At 36.4% G+C, this 18899-nt stretch overlaps 1 protein-coding gene across 1 annotated transcript in view; it reads left to right on the forward strand.

Annotated features, from left to right (window-relative positions):
* The window catches only part of ccdc178 (coiled-coil domain containing 178), a 124509-nt gene that overhangs the window by 61119 nt on the left and 44491 nt on the right, over positions 1-18899 (forward strand). Inside the window, exon 19 of the mRNA XM_088919111.1 lies at positions 18083-18232. Coding sequence (XP_088775237.1) covers positions 18083-18232 — 150 coding nt within the window. The remainder of the gene's footprint in view (positions 1-18082; positions 18233-18899) is intronic.

Below are 18899 nucleotides of genomic sequence, written 5' to 3' on the forward strand. Positions count from 1 at the left end.
TGTTGCACACACACACACAATAGAAGGAGGAACCGCTGTCAGAAGGGAAGATATGTTCAAAATATCGCAAATATCGATCATGTTGCGATATTTTGAAATATAAAAGTCAATTGATTGTCCATAATATCGCTATTCTATTTTTTCGAAGAAATGTTTGTTAAAAGAAAAGTCCGGTACCAGCTGGATTTGAACACACAACCTACCAGTTGCTAGGCACGCACCTAGACCAGTCGGCTACAACACAGCTCGCATGACCAGGCAGGCGAAACAGCCCTACACAGCCCTGTCGCAGCACACGAATACCATTATTAAATTCCTTAGATACGCGATTCCATATTATATTCCCTTTTAATCAAATTCTAAAAGTATGCTTGTTGACTCCGGTATCACATTAGTTAAAGACTTCAAAGCTTAAAATGTTTAGGGAGAAATGGAATACTGGTGTGTATTTTTTTCTTTAAAGTACCAAGACCAGCTATATACTGTATGTTTATGTTCCAAAATTAATATCGTTTATGGCCTTCACACGCGTTACAGTATGCTCCTATTCTTTTTATGCTCAGCTACTAAGATTTCCCTTCATTGGTAAATTCAATATCTACAACGGGCACAGCAAAGACGTTTTTACTGTAAGTCTTTCTACGACAGACCAACGGACCACGAGTGCCCCTGTCGGTCAACCAATCACTTACTGCGGTGCCGCGCGTCATCTTGCGTCATACTGAGCGACGTCACCTGCGGTACGTGTCTGTGACGCACACTTTGAATGGCTGCATCTGTAGAAGTTTTTTACTGTCAGTGCTGCATTCTGGGCCCCCAGTTATCTTTAGGATGAGTGTTAATTTGCTCCTATCAGCACTTTTAGTTTTCAGACAGTTTTGGTCACCTTTTTGTATATTGGCCCAGTCGTTGATTTTATCCCAAAACTGAGCCAGATGAAAAGTGTGAAGAATACCTGTTGTAATGAGTAAACTCTGTTCATTTTGTCATTTAAAGTGCAGCTAAAAGTGTAACTGCGGGCAAAATTCTATGGTTCTTGTAACCCTAACCCTAGCCAGGCACTTAAAGCATGCCAATTTAACTACCATTTGACAACATTTTTCACCTTAATGAAAATCTGCCTAAAGAAGACAGATTATTAAAGAAGATACATTTCCTAGTGGTTTTAAAAACTGTTTTGATTGTTTGAGAGTGATTTTTTTTGGTTTGAGGAAAAAATTCAGTTTTGATGATTGGAGGGCTTCTCAGACACTCTGCAGGAATGTACATTTGAAACCCTAGGTAGGGTTAGGGTTAGCATTCCCACACTAGATAGAAGTTTTTTACTGTCAGTGCTGCATTCTGGGCCCCCAGTTATCTTTAGGATGAGTGTTAATTTGCTCCTATCTGCACTTTTAGTTTTCAGACAGTTTTGGTCACCTTTTTGTATATTGGCCCATTCGTTGATTTTATCCCAAAACTGAGCCAGATGAAACGTGTGAAGAATACCTGTTGTAATGGGTAAACTCTCTTCATTTTGTCATTTAAAGTGCAGCTAAAAGTGTAACTGCGGACAAAATTCTATGGTTCTTGTAAGCCTAACCCTAGCCAGGCACTTAAAGCATGCCGATTTACAGTAACTACCATTTGACAACATTTTTCACCTTAATGAAAATTTGCCTAAACAAGACAGATTATTAAAGAAGATACATTTCCTAGAGGTTTTAAAAACTGTTTTGATTGTTTAAGAGTGATTTATTTTTTTTGGTTTGAGGAAAAAATTCAGATTTGTTGGTTGGAGGGCTTCCCAGACACCCTGCAGGAATGTACATTTGAAACCCTAGGTAGGGTTAGGGTTAGCATTCCCACACTAGGTAGAAGTTTTTTACTGTCACTGCTGCATTCTGGGTCCCCAGTTATCTTTAGGATGAGTGTTAATTTGCTCCTATCTGCACTTTTAGTTTTCAGACAGTTTTGGTTATCGTTTTGTATATTGGCCCATTCGTTGATTTTATCCCAAAACTGAGCCAGATGAAAAGTGTGAAGAATACCTGTTGTAATGGGTAAACTCTCTTCATTTTGTCATTTAAAGTGCAGCTAAAAGTGTAACTGCGGGCAAAATTCTATGGTTCTTGTAACCCTAACCTTAGCCAGGCACTTGAGGCATGCCAATTTAACTACCATTTGACATCATTTTTCACCTTAATGAAAATTTTCTTAAACAAGACTGATTATTAAAGAAGATACATTTCCTAGAGGTTTTCAAAACTATTTTGATTGTTTGAGAGTGATTTTTTTTTCTTTGAGCAAAAATTTCAGATTTGATGATTGGAGGGCTTCTCAGACACCCTGCAGGAATGTACATTTGAAACCCTAGCTAGGGTTAGGGTTAGCATTCCCACACTACATGTAGGTAGAAGTTTTTTACTGTCAGTGCTGCATTCTGGGCCCCCAGTTATCTGTAGGATGAGTGTTTATTTGCTCCTATCTGCACTGTTAGTTTTCAGACAGTTTTGGTCACCTTTTTGTGTATTGGCCCATTCGTTGATTTTATCCCAAAACTGAGCCAGATGAAAAGTGTGAAGTATACCTGTTGTAATGGGTAAACTCTCTTCATTTTGTCATTTAAAGTGCAGCTAAAAGTGTACCTGCGGGCAAAATTCTATGGTTCTTCTAACCCTAACCCTAGGCAGGCACTAAAAGCATGCTGATTTACAGTAACTACCATTTGACAGCATTTTTCACCTTAATGAAAATTTGGCTAAAGAAGACAGATTATTAAAGAAGATAAATTTCCTAGAGGTTTTAAAAACTGTTTTGATTGTTTGAGAGTGATTTTTTGTGGTTTGATGAAAAACTTCAGATTTGATGATAGGAGGGCTTCTCAGACAGCCTGCAGGAATGTACATTTGAAACCCTAGCTAGGGTTAGGGTTAGCATTCCCACACTAGATAGACGTTTTTTACTGTCAGTGCTGCATTCTGGGCCCCCAGTTTTCTTTAGGATGAGTGTTAATTTGCTCCTATCTGCACTTTTAGTTTTCAGACAGTTTTGGTCACCTTTTTGTATATTGGCCCATTCGTTGATTTTATCCCAAAAGTGAGCCAGGTGAGAAGTGTAATATAGAGAACTTAAATGACTGAAAATTGTTTACAAAATTATCTTGTTTTTTCCCCTTAACGCTTTGAAATGTTTCTGAAATTAGGTTCATCTGATGATACTTTACATTTTCTTAAGTTTTACGTTATGGTTAAGTATGTAAAAGCAAGAGACAATACTTTCTTGTTCGTACAATAGATTAGCATGTTCACATTTCCTGCTCTCATTCTGAAACTGAACTTACTCTTTTTGACACTGAAAATGCCTAGACTTGTAAACGATAGTTGCCAATGGCTTAGACTACAAGAAATTAAGAGATCTGAATCTCAAGGTTTTCCACAGCCCCAAAATGACAAGCTTTCTATGGTTTTGTATTTTCTTTAAACCTTTAATTCAAATAGCATTTTTCTCGTATTTTTCTCTCTTAAAGAAAGTGCTGCAGGGACAAGGCAAATTTGTGTTCAGCTCAACAGAAATGTAAATAGCTTGCAGATTATTTGTAATTCTATTCAGTTTCTAAACTGTTGGCCTTCATTACACGGCCCACAGGCTGCATGTGGCCCACAACATGTAGAACTGTAACCCGCCATAAATTACTAATATGGCCTCAATAATTTAAAATGGTTGAAAATTCAGCTCATCATAAGAGTAAATACTGTACGCTGACCTGATGTGTATTCTGAAAATCCATTGAATTATATAATTTGCAGGTATATTGCATATGTTCAAACAATTAAAAACATTTAGTTATTGCTTATAAATAAAAAATAAAAACTATGCTAATTATTAAAAAATGCAAAACAGATGGAAAGCAATTCATGTACAGTATGTCTAAAACTTCACAGTATATATACAGTATGTACTTTAAGTGTTACTATGAACCTTTTTATGCAAAGACAGACTATTATCATTCTGCTGATAACCTTTACATATCATTACTATCTCTACGTAGGGAGTTCAGGTTATTTGCATTATTTTCTTTAATATAATTGTTTCCAGGATGCTAGAATGTTAGTTCTTTTTGTCTAGTGAGCTTATCTGCAGTAAGAATTTACAGTTTCAGAATACACTATACTGTATGTACTGAGCTCACTTAGATTAAGTAAATTGGATAGTTCAAATTAAAATTAGGTAATGTTTTTTGAAGGATGTGGACACTTCACAAACTGTCAAGGTGTTTATAGTGTCTCCTCATCCATTTATTGTTGTTCTGAGGAATTATGCAGTATTATGCCTTAATAATTTTCTGCCAGATCCTCCTATAGCTCAGATACAATAAGCTCAGGACTAGGAAATCTTACAGTGCTCTTCTCTGTTATTAACAAGCTCACAAACACCTCCGACCTCTGTCTTAAGTTTTTGCAATTCTTTCAAAGTAAGATTGATGCTATTAATCTTCAGTTATCTGAATCAAGCCTCAGCCTTGCAACGAACTTGAACAACTATTTGAGCCCTAGCTTTTCCATTAACCTGTCCTCTGTACCAGATCTTTCTGAATTTAGCTTAGTTAACTCAGATCAACTATAAACAATTATTAACACCTGTGAAACAACTTCTTCCTGCCTAGATCCCATCTCTACCTCTCTATTGAAAACTTGCCTCCCAGACATCTGCCTATTAATTATCAACATCATCATCAGTTCTCTTTCCATGGGTGTGGAACCTACTGCGTCAAAGACTGCAACAATCACTCCTGTACTGATGGCACCTGGATTGGATTCTGATATAATGATGAACCACTATCACTGATCTCTTTTTTGAGAGACATCAAACTGGTTGATCACAACTGGCTGGTCGCACTCGATCCTCTCCTGTCTTTTGAGCCTCATGTGAAAAATCTGATGAAGACATCTTCTTTTCAACTTTTCAACAGGCAATCTATATCAATGTCCGATGCTGAGGGTCTGATTCATGCATTTATAACATCAAAGCTTGATTTCTCCAGCTCTATGGGCTCCCTAACACTCTTCTCAACAAGTTGCAATATGTTCAAAACTCTGCAGCTAGGCTACTACTCCACACCAGACTTTGGCAACATATCACTCCTACACTTAAAGGAGAACTGCAATGCTATTCTTATTATTCAGGGTTAGAAAAAAATATTATTGACAAGTGCATTTCAAACCACGATGAAAGTAAAATGTACACACTAACATGTAAAACCTCCAATTTATATCACAGAATATACAAGATTTCCAGGCATGCGCATTGTCTGTGATTCAGAAGGAGGCAACAAAACGTCTGGTGATGTGAAAAGTCCCTACTTCATTGTAAACAAGCAGACTTGTGAATGCATTTCTTTTAATCCAATAGAAATCTCGCTCTCAACTTTGAGACGGTTTTGCCGACAAATACTACTTATTAACTTTGAATGCAGATCACATTGGAACATTTCTCCAGTGAAATGTCAGATGCACAATTCTGTCAAATTTAAGCTGTATTTATTTGCTCGTACAGTACATTGTAGTATATTAGTCATTACAGTGATTTGTGGACAGGAAGTCACAATTCTTGTGAACTCTCGCTCTCGCCTGTGGTGAGACCAGCTGTTTGTGACAACATGTGGCGGCCATACAATACTTTCACAGAGTTCATGATTTTGTGCTTAATTGGAATTTGTAAAATACTGCAGTCCTGTCAATTAATTTATTTTGTTACTGAGATTTATTAACCGGTCTGGGAAATTGGGACTTTTAAGTCTTTTAAGTAATTTCCCTTGTCTCTACATTGGTTGCCTATAAACTCACAAATTCAAGACAAGATCTTGTTACCGGATTTCAAGGCTCTAAACACTGGCTCATCTCTGAACTCCTCCATGTTTACAGCCCCTCCCGTAGGCTGGTCTACATTTCGGACCTTTGGTGACTGTGCCTTTTCTGTTTCTGCTTCAGTGTTATGGAATGACCTTCCTCATACTCTGTGTGCAACCGATTCTTTGACTTTCTTCAAGTTCAAATTTAAAACTTTCCAAAATTTTCTTTTTTATCAAGGCTTATGTCCGATTGCCCTACATTTCATTTGTATAAATCTGTATGATTTTGTTATTTTTTTCTTCTTTTGGTTTTTATTGTACTTTTCTTTGTGTTTTACTTTGTCACTATACTGTATACAGTTTCCTGGGGTTTCAGTAGTGTCTAACTTGAAACAGGTGCCACCTATTGATCTTCTTTGTGCAGCGAAGGGCTGAATTCAAATGCGAATTTTAAAGCACATTTTACATGGGTGCATCTGTATATTTACTGTATGTTAAATGAATGGGTCATTTGAGACTGCCATCTGAAAACATAACGTAGCTTTGTACACCAATATTCATTCATGGTACAGTATGTAACAATTTCTTAATCACACTAGGAGGAGAAAATACAATTTCATTTAATAGCTTTTCTGACATTGATGCTAGTAGCTTGATTAATCGTCAGGATGCTTGATTAATAAATCGCTGTTTAGACATACACATATTAATTGTGAAGGTTATTGTATTTGTCTTCTGTTATTGCCATTAGTGACAAAATTCTTCGGAACTGTCTTAGCCTTCTCTAAAATATTTGAAAATCCTTTAAATGCTCGAAAACTACATATTTATTTTTAAATGGCTGGGTTCTCCAGTGCCCAGCCCTAGTATGTGAAGGCTGGAAGGCTAAAAACTGAAGTATGGATTTCTGTGTATGCCACAAAAATTTGCTTAATAGAGCATTTCCATTTGTTTCTTCCACATCAGCAGTATGTACTGCCCTTCAACACTTGAGGTATAGAATAAGGAAGTGTTCGGATTACTGCCTGGACTAGATTTTTGCTGTATGTGTATGAATCTTCCTTTCAGTGTGGTTCCATTATTGTGTCTGGAATGTTTGAATTACAGAAGTTGATCTCACTTTTAATTGGCAATATCTTTAAAGGGAAATAACCAAAAATACCTCGATTTTAAGACACTGCTTCTGTTAGATTTAGACCAAGAAACAAAAAGCCACCAATAACTGATGTTTGCGATTTACTGTCAAGAGATCAGGTGTTAGTGCTGATTTCCTCTTGGGCTCAATCAAAGATTAAGCCCAATTTGTACGCTTAAAAAACGTGATTTTGTTGTACACAGTGGTAATCTGCACACTAATGGAGTTATAACGCAAGTTCGAAAGGATAGTTTGATCCTAATCTCTCACACTTCCGCTTGTTTATGTACAGTATGTAAGTCTGGGAGCCTGCAGCAGACTTCCCAGCTCACTCCTCGCAGTAGTACTACACTCTCAGGTAAGCTGCCATTCCCTAAGATGGGCGAGACTCACCGAATACTTTATACAGTACATATCTCGTCTCTCTATCACATTCATTAGGAGCTCACCAAACTAGTGAATAGCTGTATATATTTTTAACTGTGAATGTACTGTACAAGCATGGGCATGAAAAATATCTTGTGCGATTATTATGGTCTCTGTTTTTTGCTGATTAAATAAATGGACACTCCCATTAATACTTTAATACCCATTGTATTATATCATTCTAAAATGGAACAAGTAGTAGAGTATTCATGATACTAAGCATACTGTATTATGATTGTTTTACTGTACCAATGGGTTTTTGTATTTCATTGGTATTTAAATGCTTTAAATTACAGACATTCAGGATTATAACAGAACACTTCAATTTTTACCGCTGACAATAAATAGTTTCAGACTAAGAGAAAGACAGAAAATTTTGCATTTACTGCTTGGGTATCAAAAACTTTTTTCAGTATGCCCTCAGGTTCTAACATACCCTTCCGTAGAGTTAATGCATTACTGTCAATTAATCCATTAAAGTCTTTTAGTATTAAGAGCATGTGTAGCTGTATGGCACTAAATGTTGGCTGTGTTCCACGGCTTTATCGCAGTTTATGATACTGCTTAGGGCATTAGCAAACAGCTGTTTGTATTAACTTCGCTGCTGAAAACCTTCTTAATTAGCACATTTTTGCTTCTTGAAAAAAAAAGAATTTTAGCATTTGTACATCTATATTTTTAACTCAAAAAGAAAAAAAGTGAAAATTTATTTAAAAATTAACATTTACAATTTCATTTGCTAAGTTTGCTAATTAGTCAATTCTGTCATTCTTTGAGAGATCTGGTTGAATTGCCTTTCTTTCTTTAAAGCCGAATGCATTTATTCTTTTAATTACTTGGCCATGACAGGAATCTGTATTATTTTTTCTAGTATGAAGGGCTCAGTTTATCATAGCTTTGCACTTTTGCCTGTTTTCTGATGAGTTTTTCATTTTCTTCTCAATGTATCTTCAGAAGGCATTTTAGACTCTTTTGTGAATTACTGATAATATTGGAGTACCAGTAATAGCAGTTTCCTTGCAACACTAATATGACATCATTTTATATTCCATTTCAGAATACAGTGATCCAAATAGACTTACAATCAATATACTGTAAAATAGTAGATGTGCACAGTACATGCTGTAATGTAGAGTAGTATAAACAAGTAATACAGTAATATCACAATTAGCAGGAATTAGAATTAAAAGCAATGTAAGACACAGCAATTATAATAATAGATTGAGAGGAGACAACACATTAGGTCTGGAGAGCGTGGACAGAGATGCCACAGTTCCGATGTTCCTAGGGATTTGTTTCCAACACAGGGGTGTCAGTGTGGAGAATGAGTGGGCATGAAAGTTAGAGCTGTCTCTCTCTACAAATATCTATTATATTGCTCAAATATCTGTAATTATTTGAGAAAGAGAGAATTTTCTCTGAGCCTCTGAGCAGAAGTTCTTTATACATATTCAACAGTGTCTGGCAGGGCATTTTCATAAAATTATAGTACTGTGGTATACACATATATTGCCATGCCATCTGTCTTAACAAAAACATTACCAAGGGTTTACGTAAGGGATACACGGGTATGCCAGCACACAGATCTTTGAAAAACATACAATTATTTTTTAAATGGTTTCACTTATTTGCCATCCCTCATGGTAGGGAATGATTGTCCTCCATCAACTTCCAGGTAACTAATAAAAACAATACAGTATATACACACTCTCATCCAGGTTGAACAGATGTTGACTCCAAAGTTATCAAGATTCACACTTTGCTTCCTTGTTCTGACATCTTTGGATCTCTAAATTCCAGGCTTCTTTCCAGGTTTTTTTCTTTCCTTCTTTCTTTTTTGCTTTTAGTTTGCTTTTACCGTATCTTTGAAAAGCTTTTCCTGAATTGTGCTGAAGCCTTTACAGTATCTTGACTAGGATGGGTCAAGATACAGTACTGTAAAGACATTTCAGGGCCCTACTATAAAAGTAGGAATGGTGGTTGACCATCGGTTTAGTTTCAGTTTTGAAGTCATGACCCTCTAACGTCTCCTTTATCAGGTGGTCAAAGGCTGCACTTGCAGATTCATGAGATTCTGCATTTCTTCAATAATATCAGATAACCCCAAAGGTATGGAGAGTCCTCTACATTCTTCAGACACTCATTGCAAATCCTAATCGATGGCGCTGAGGCGTGTGTCTGCAGCGTCATCAGCACACCGAAGTCTGATGACTGAAATCAGACGGGTTTTTGGTTTTAGATTGGAGTTGTAGGAGGTTAAATAATTTATTTGTTCATTTGGTAAGTCAGCTGTACTCCAGCAGGGAGCTTGTCTGTTATCAAATGGAGCATGGCACTCTGAAATACTCTTGAAAATGTCTTTTGTTTCTACATTTGTGTGATGGCTTTCATCACCCTTAAATGTTGTCAGAGTTCCAAGGCTTGTCTCTAATTGTGATGTGAAATGGAAGTTAATATACTATTGTTTACAGTGTATTCTTGATTGAATAGCTCTACAAAATTCTCCTTTCACCTTCCTTACCTTTATTTATCTCACACTTCTTTAGATTTCAAAGAGACTGGCCTTTGGGTACTTGGACCATAAAAAGTAATTGTGGCATGTGGCAACAAAGAATCTGTGAATATTCTTATTATTCTCAGTTGTGACAATCACACTTGTTTTGGCTGTCCAGTCACGAAGGATAAAGCAGATTATGTTTTACACATATTTTTTTACCCACTCACTGAAAGCGGTGAGCAGAACGTATCATAACAGGAGCTGCTCAGTGACAGGTGCTTCAACCCATGTGCTTATCTGCCCCTTTATCAGATCAGGACTAGGAGCTTCCAGACATACTTATCCTGTTGGAACATCGTCTTCTGCTTGTCCTACTATTGAAGACCTGATTGTCTTCTTCCTGTTTGCTGAGTAAGAAAGAATCCTAACAGGCCTTTAGAGCGCCACCAGGACTGAAAGAGTGGTTCCATACTTCACTCTGTTGACCGCACATTACTTATTCCCCGGGCTTTAGGGTAAGGAAGAGGGGGTGGACTTTGGAACCCTTTCTGAATACAGTTTACCATCTGGAGAGGCAGAACAAGAGATAGAAAGTGAAGGCAAGGCTGTGGCATGAGAAACAAGAAGGCAAAAATGAAGATGGAAATTGAAGGGAAGAATTTTGCACTCTGTTCCAGATATGACTTACTCTGTAAAGGTCTGAGGAATGTATTTGAATCAGACATTGAACTATTGACATTGACATTGCAGCACACTATATCTCTGTAAAATTCTAATCACTTTAGTCAGTCCAATACAAGTTTTTTTTAATACATGATTCATACAGTATGACACAATTCTGTTGGTGCTCATTTTGAAAGCATTGAATATACTTGAAAATGTTTTTTAGTTTATCAATAAATACATAGTAAAACTGGTGCATATTTACATATTGAAGTAATTGCAGAACTACAGCATTATTTTCAAAACCAAAAACAGATTTTTAAAACAGATTGCTAACTGTTATTATTTATAGCCTGTGGGGTTGCGTTTTAGTAAATGACTGAAATATTTATTCATAATTAAGTATATGGTCAACCCAAACATGATAAAAGGTTTTCATAGTGATGAAAGTTTTTGACTTTTAAAAGTGCCTAGATTAGCTCTTTTTTGCTTGTACTTTTTCAGTATAATGTGTGTTGTAGGCCAAACACACAAATGTGATGATGTGTAGTTTTTAGTAATAGAAATAAACTTTTTTAAATGGTTAAGGAATGTTAACAAGACACAAATATGCAATGGACTTTTTGTCTTGTATAACCACGCCCAGGATAATGGACAGGGTCAGAGCAGATTTTAATTCTCCAGAGTCCTCTGTCCACTGGAAAAGTGTCCCTTTGTCTAATGTATCTAACATGTCCACCACCTCAGAGAAATCCCCCACACACCACCTACAGTATAGTCAGTGACTAACCCCCGAAGGTTTTGCAGTTCTTCACAGTCAGTGACACTGACCAGGCTACCACCACTTCAGCCTTTTGCTGATCATTATCTAACCAATTATAGAGCTCTTTTCATTCCAAAGAATCCCAAAGCACTTAATATTTAGGAGGGGATCCAGTTTAACTAACACAGGAGTGCCCGTCTGGATGACACATGGCAGCCATTATACATCAGCATCCCTACTGGAACCAGAATTGACCAAGGCGACCAGCAGTTCATCTCTGATGACTCCCACTCACCAATCCAGTCTAGTAGAAATTGTCTGGACTCTTTTCCTGATAAGGTCTCAACTTTTCTACCACTAGTGGTTGCTCTATTGGCAATTCTTAACACCATGTTTATACTTATAATGAAGGCAAAGTGAGCTAGTGAACAAGGCTTTCACTTGACAAAACCTCATAACACACAATACATTGTGGTAATAAATTGTTCTCAGTTCCAATGTAAGGCGATCACAATTTTAAGTATTCTCTGGTGGTTTTCTCTGATTACTTTTGCTGATGTCCAGCTGTCTTTTTGGTCTTCTGTCTCTTTTCTTAAGCTTGCCAGATAAAAGCCACCAAACCATTTTGGGATTTCCAAGGTCTGTCTCATGTGCTATGGTACAGTATAGAGTTGAATTTAATGAGTGTGACTCAGATAAAGCTCAAAAAGACCTATACTGCCTAAGACACATGCATGGCACAACAACAGGGAAAAATATGGCAATGGGTATTTACTTAAGGAAAATATTTTCTGTGTCAACTGACGGTGCCCAATTTGTGGTTGGTAAGCACAAGTGATTTGTAAAGATTGTTGTGGACCAAACTGGACAACCAACAACAAATTTTCATGGGATTATTCATCAAGAAAATCTTTGGGTCAAGATTTCTAATTCTGAGTTTAATAATTTGGTGACAAAAGTGGTGAACACAGTGAATTTTCTTGTTTGCTTAATCTGTCTTGGGGCACAGGCAGTTTCAAGCTTTTCTTCAGGAGATGGGAAAGTGCAAAAAATGACATTTTCACTTCATAGCAATATTTGTTGGTTAAGCCTTGGGGAGATTATGGCACTCTTTATGGACTGTCTTGATGCAATCAAGATATTTTTGTCAGAATAAGGTCAAAACTACATTGAACTGGATTATGACAAATGGGTCATTGAAACTGAAATGTTTGTAGTTGACATCACTGTGCTTAAAAAAAGGATAAACAAGCTTAGTCTCTGTCTGCAGGGTGTAGATGAAAGTGTTACGGGTGTCTTTGAAAAACGGAAAACTTTTCATGTGAAACACCATTTTGTCTTGGGATATGGACACTTCAAATTTCAGCTATTTCCACCATCTTAAAAATCAAAACATCACCCTTTTAGTGTTGCTAAAACACGTACATGCAAGAATTCCCACCAGTATATTCTGTCAGATTTCAAGATTTTCAACTCTTTGGACCCTTGTTTTCATTAACAACTTTGGTACCAGTGACATGGATTTTGAACCGCAGCTTATTGATTCACAATGCTCACAATTACTGTAGGAACGTCAAAGTTTATGTATCTGCAGCTACTAGGAGAGATCACAGGGTCTCTTATCTTGATCTGTAGAAAGTCCTTGCCTGTAAAATGTGACTGAAGAAAGTGGCATTTTCACTGCTCTTAGCATTTGAGTCTACATACAGTACCTCTATGAACACAGATTTTTACATATGTGAGTGAGTTCCCCCTGGAGATTGGAGAACTTGACCAGAGTTCAAGGATCACACTACTGTATATACAGGATACTGTAGTACTAATATTTTAATATTCTATAATTTGAAATCAAAATGAAAGTATGACTTTATTTTGACATTACAGAAGTATCAATGATATGCAGATCTGTACAAGAATTGAGTAATTAACTCCTGACATGCCCCTTCTGAAAGGTTGCACACCTCTGTTGTATATTTACTGCTTATCAAAGGATTAAAATATCATTCACCCATCCATTTTGTAACCGCTTCATCCAATACAGGGTTGCAGGGGAGCCAGAGCCTATTCTGGCAGGCGACAGGGCACTAGGCAGGCTAGAGTACACCCTGTAGGGTATGCCAGTCCATCACAGGGCACACATACAGTAGACACAAACACACACACACATTCACACCAGAGTCAATTGTACAAAGGCCAATTAACCTATCAGTATGTCTTTGGACTGCAGGAGGAAACCAGAGCACCTGGGAAAAACCCACATGAACACAGGGAGAACATATAAACTTCACACAGATAACACCCAGGTCCAGAATTGGAGCCATGGTCCCAGTGCTGTGAGGCAGCAATGATAACCAGTGCACCACTGTGTAGCACATAAATACATACAGTAATAACAACATTAATCTTTAGCTGTACTACACTAGCTTGTTTCAGAGATAAAGGACTCTAAACCCTAATGGAGCAAATATTGTAGGGAAATCTACAAACACTCTTCCCTGAAAGAGATTATCTTATGAAGTTATTTAAAATATTGCCATGTAATCAAAGAAGAACCTCTTAAAGCACAGTGGTGTGTAAGCCAAAAATTAGATTGCTGCACATGGCGATACAAAATATACAGCAAAGGGCATTCTTACGCCCCAGAATGTGTCTTGTTCATGCAAGGTACTGAATCTGTGCATTAAACATCAATATGTGATGGACCTCATTGAGTCAGCCACTATACCATGATCGTTATTGATCATTGAGTCCAGTGGTAGAGGAGAACATTGTGTAATTGTGACAACTGCAGGTGAACTTCACAGTGGTAGAGCTGCCAATGTCAGGTGTACAGTTCATGAAAGACTTTGCCACTGGCTTTATTGTTCAGGTTTTTTTTTGCGTAGTATAGAGGTATTATTCCCAGTCTAAAAGGACTGCATAGAAGAATTTACTAAGCCTAGTGCAATTAAGGACAAGGGAAACATTGGTGATATCTGCATTGGTTTTCTTTTAATTGAGTGCTTCCACAGCAACAGTTAATCTTAATGACTGTACAAATTGAAGGAAGATGCTAATGCAGAAATACTTTATGTTTTAGGTGTGGCTTTTCCTGCATAACATGGTGATTTAAGTTTGTGGTTTCTTTGTATTATTCAAGCCAAGAAAAGTTGCAAAGTCAGCTAAACTATTATAAAACCAACTCAGCTAATTAATATCCATTTTGCAGGTAGTGGGCTAGTCCCAGATAATATTATTATGGGTTTTTTTTATAGGCATATCACTCCTCAAAACTCCTCAAAATCCAAGCTGCATTACAGAATATTTAGATACTCCCTTCTCCTCCTCTTCTCTTATTATAATTAATAATTCATTTTAAACCTCTGGTCTGTACATTTCTGTCTCTCACAGTTTCAAAGTGCAATGAAGAAAGCAGTCGATTTACAATGGAGACATTAAAAACATGTTTGCTTCAGGTTTTGGGACTATCAGATTGTTATGGATTTAATGTCTGAAACGATCATGCATTTTGCAAGTTTAATTTTGCTGGTTCTGGATTGTAAGCTAAAGTGTGATGTAATATTTGCTTTGGGGCAAAACCTTGTAAGCACTGGTTCCTGATTTCTTGATTTGGGCAACATTGCTGTATCATGGTCCTGGGAAAGCCCAGATGTTGAAACAGTTTTAGGTTTTGCACCCTGCTTCTCAAAATCACATGCAAAATCAATTCATTGGCTTGTCATTTACAGACACCTAGCAAATTACACATGAAGCAAATATAGTGCTGGAATTTTAATCTTAACTTGGGCAGCCAGAGGATTGAGTGCACACCATCTCCTTTGAGCTTCTATTTCACTATGGTCTAAAGTTTGAATACTGAAAGGTAAGCTGGTTTAATGGCTGTTAACAGTTGCTTAATAGTAAGCATTCCTATGCCAGAAACCATGCTTGTTTCATAACTTCAACATTTCCCAGTGCATCTTTCAGGTGTTTATCAAGCTTTGAAAATGTCAACATTTGTCTGAAGTAGAAACAATACTTCCCAGTATAATTACTTCCCAGTTGAACTGACACACCACAGCGATACAAGGTAACACTTGCAAATAGTAGATAGTGAATAAACATCTATTCATATCAAATTTAATTTTCAAGTCAGAGTTGCAATATGGTATAGACAGGTAACATTATATAATATTTCATTACTATATCTGACGCCAATCAAATAAGTTTGTTGTTTGCACTATGGAGTGGCAGGGTAAAAACAAGCAGATGGCCTGAGGGTTCATAAATTACTATGGAAAATCTTTGTGTATTTCTGGTAGTTCCAGATTGCTCACTGTAGATTTGTTTAATAAAATACAAATGAAAATAATTCTGAGCAGATTTTTAAAATGCTAATCTTATAGTGAAACTGAAAATTTAAAACAGTTCTGTTTGAAAATGTGTGGAATGTGCTGGGACAACAATTCAGATCAGTCAGTTTCCGCTGTGTGTGAAAAATTGGCACCTGGCACTCCATGGTTTAATTTTCTGCAGTACTGTAATAATAGTGAGAAGAATGCAACAATGTTTCTGAGAACTACTTGTTTTCTACTCCAAGTGATTGCACGTTGCAGAAATTAAGCCAAATTGGTAGTGTGCACAAATGCCTTTTCTCATCTGGAGAGAACTGATCTGAATCAATGTTATTACAGGGAATTTAATGCATTTTTAAATAGCTACTACACATCTATTGTAAAAGGAATACTTGCTGTAATTTTTGTATTACATAATTCTGATCTTTCCAGAACAGCTTTACATTAGCATGGGTAAAAGCGCATTGAATTCAGACATTGAAGCCACTATACTGTGTGCCTAAAACATGTTCATTCGAGTAAGAAAATGCTTTGTAGTGGTGAAGGAAGTGGTGAATCTATTGGTTTCTTGCTAACATTTGTCTACAGCACAGACAGGAATAAATTCAGAATACAAGCTAGATACTGTATATTTAGGGGGTGTTTTTCATTTTCACATACCAGTGGGTGGCAGCAAAGGAAGTTTGAGAAAGTAAGGAAATTATGGATAGAAAGAGCACAAAAAGGTACCTTTTCTTATTTTCTTATGAGTCTTGTAATACCAAAATGTTTTAAGAGAATATGAATAAGAGAATAAGTGTGTTTGGAATAGAAAAAGCGAAGGAAAAAAAACAGAAGATTCACACTTCATTTTGAGCCAGATTTAATGTTTTGTTATAAGGTGCAGTGTATTTTTATGCACTGTAAACTTGAATTTTAATAGTTTCCCTAAATTACACACTATTACTACTGTACACGTATTTTTTACACAAACAATCCCTTTCTTGTCATTGCACCCTGCCACAGTACAAGCCCTTGAAAAGATTTGTGTGTATTTAAAAATATTATTTGTAAAAATATATACTATTACTGTAAAAAGACTATTGTCTATTAAAAGAATGATAACTCCTATAGTTATATATATATAATAAATATATTTTAAAAGAAAATTGTCTTGGAAAGTAGATGTCTTTCATTTCTGTGCTGCACAGTATAAGAAAGTATGAGAAACTACTTCACACTTTTTGATGTTTTAAGGATCTTTTATCAGGTGGGATTTAGAACCTTAGATCAGATTGCAGGCAGCAAAAATTTAAGCAACAATAATGATATTGATAAATAATGAGAAACATAATAATGATAATATAATTCTGTTAGTAATATATTTTTTATTCTAATCTTTCAGATTAATTTAATAGCATTCTTGATAATAAATTTGCTGAAGAGCTCTGTTGCATTTGAGTTTTTCTATTAGTCTTTGAATCTCTAGTTTTTTAGTCATAGTCTAACCCTTTTTTTTTCTGCCATAGAAGGTAACCGACACTTGTTAATTTGATCAAGGCTGAAGTTTGGAGAGGATAAAGTAAACAATGCAAACTGCAGACACCATCAGTTTCTTATGGGCAGTGAAGTGTAGTTTGTTCCATTTACACTTCACAACAACATCTGATGGGCTTTGTCAGTGCTGCACAGAGTAATTAAACCTGAAATCAATAGCAGGCATTTGTCATGTTTACAGCCGCTCTTTCTGCTGGGTTAAACTCATCAGTTTACTGCCGTTCCATTTTACTACAGAGACACGCTCCATTATTTCTTCAGGTACAGTTGAGATATTCAGTTACATGTCCAACAGTTTGAATACGACAGTAAGATGAAAAGGGGCAGGCAGAAAGGACAGTTACTTATTGTAATTTATTTACTGGCTTTCCTGAACAGTATTTGATTTGCGTTGTCTGCCCATGCCCTCTGTTCTTATGCAACTATTGCACACACACAACCTGCTGTTTAATGTGCATGGGGTTTTGAGAGGGAAGACAAGCTTGAATAAAATCAGCTTGTCAATATATAGATAAAACTTCACATCAGGAGTCGATGGAACATGTTTTCAGTTCCAAAGCCAGAAAGAGCCTTTATGCAATATCCCTGAACTCCAGGTGTAGACTAGCAATTCTACTGCCCTGGATGTAGTTAGGATAGAGCCCTTGCACAAACAGGAATTCCTATTTTAAAGATCAGAGTTAACATGAAGTTAATAGATTAGTAAGGGAAGTATCAGCATTCCACATTATAACAATGTAGTGAAAAATAACAATGCTTGTTTTCTCACACTATATAGAGATACTGTTCATGATTTTCCCTGACAGAACATGCAGTTACCATGCCAATGATGTTTCCTAATGCAATCTGAGTATGCCCATATTGCTTAAGTAAACCTTTGTTGTTGTTTTTGTCATAGGCAGCACTGAAAAAAGGGCTAAGAGAGAATGTAGAACTAGCCCAGGAGTACCAAGATCTGCAGAGAGCCTTGCTCATTGCTAAAACCGAGGCTGTGGCTGTGCACAGTGAAAAAAATCGAATGGAGGCATCATTTCAGGATCACAAGCAGGTATGATTTTATACTTCCAGGTGGTAATCCATCTTTTTTATTTTTTCTTATTAAAAGATATTTTAAAATGTTGTTTTGGACAATGTAAAATCATTGAAATGGCATGGTATCTGCAGTTTCAGCTGTTTATTATTTGTAAATTGTTGAAGCACAACTTTCAAGTTTTTAAATGTTTTAGCAAAGAGGTATTTTATCTAAAAATGTTTTAGTCCAGTTTCTAAACTGTAGAAAACCAAATAATGCTATTTTATCAGGTTTTAGTATTCTAGGCTATACTTTACAGGTTTGGTACACAGGGTCTGTTTTGTTGCGTTATAAAACTTTAGTAGGGCCACTAAAGATATACAGTAGGCTTCTTGACCTCTTATTCTATTTGTTTTATAATAATAACTACAGTAGCTATGCTGGTTGTCATCTGTGCATTATCAGTACAGTGCTGGAGGGTACTGAGATACCGTTCCCATATTAAATGGTTTTACCAGCTTAGTGCATACTGTGGACAGACATTATTTTACAGAGTATGCAGTGTTTCTGTACTAAACTAAACTATGATGAATTTAGCAAACTCAGAAATATACTGTACATATCGAATGTCTCTCTATTTAAAGTAATGTCAACATACAGTATAATGTTTTCTTGCAGAAGTCGTGACTTACAGTGGATTCAC

The sequence above is a fragment of the Atractosteus spatula genome, chromosome 6 (genome assembly GCF_055471065.1).
Source record: "Atractosteus spatula isolate fAtrSpa1 chromosome 6, fAtrSpa1.hap1, whole genome shotgun sequence".
Lineage (NCBI taxonomy): Eukaryota > Metazoa > Chordata > Actinopteri > Semionotiformes > Lepisosteidae > Atractosteus > Atractosteus spatula.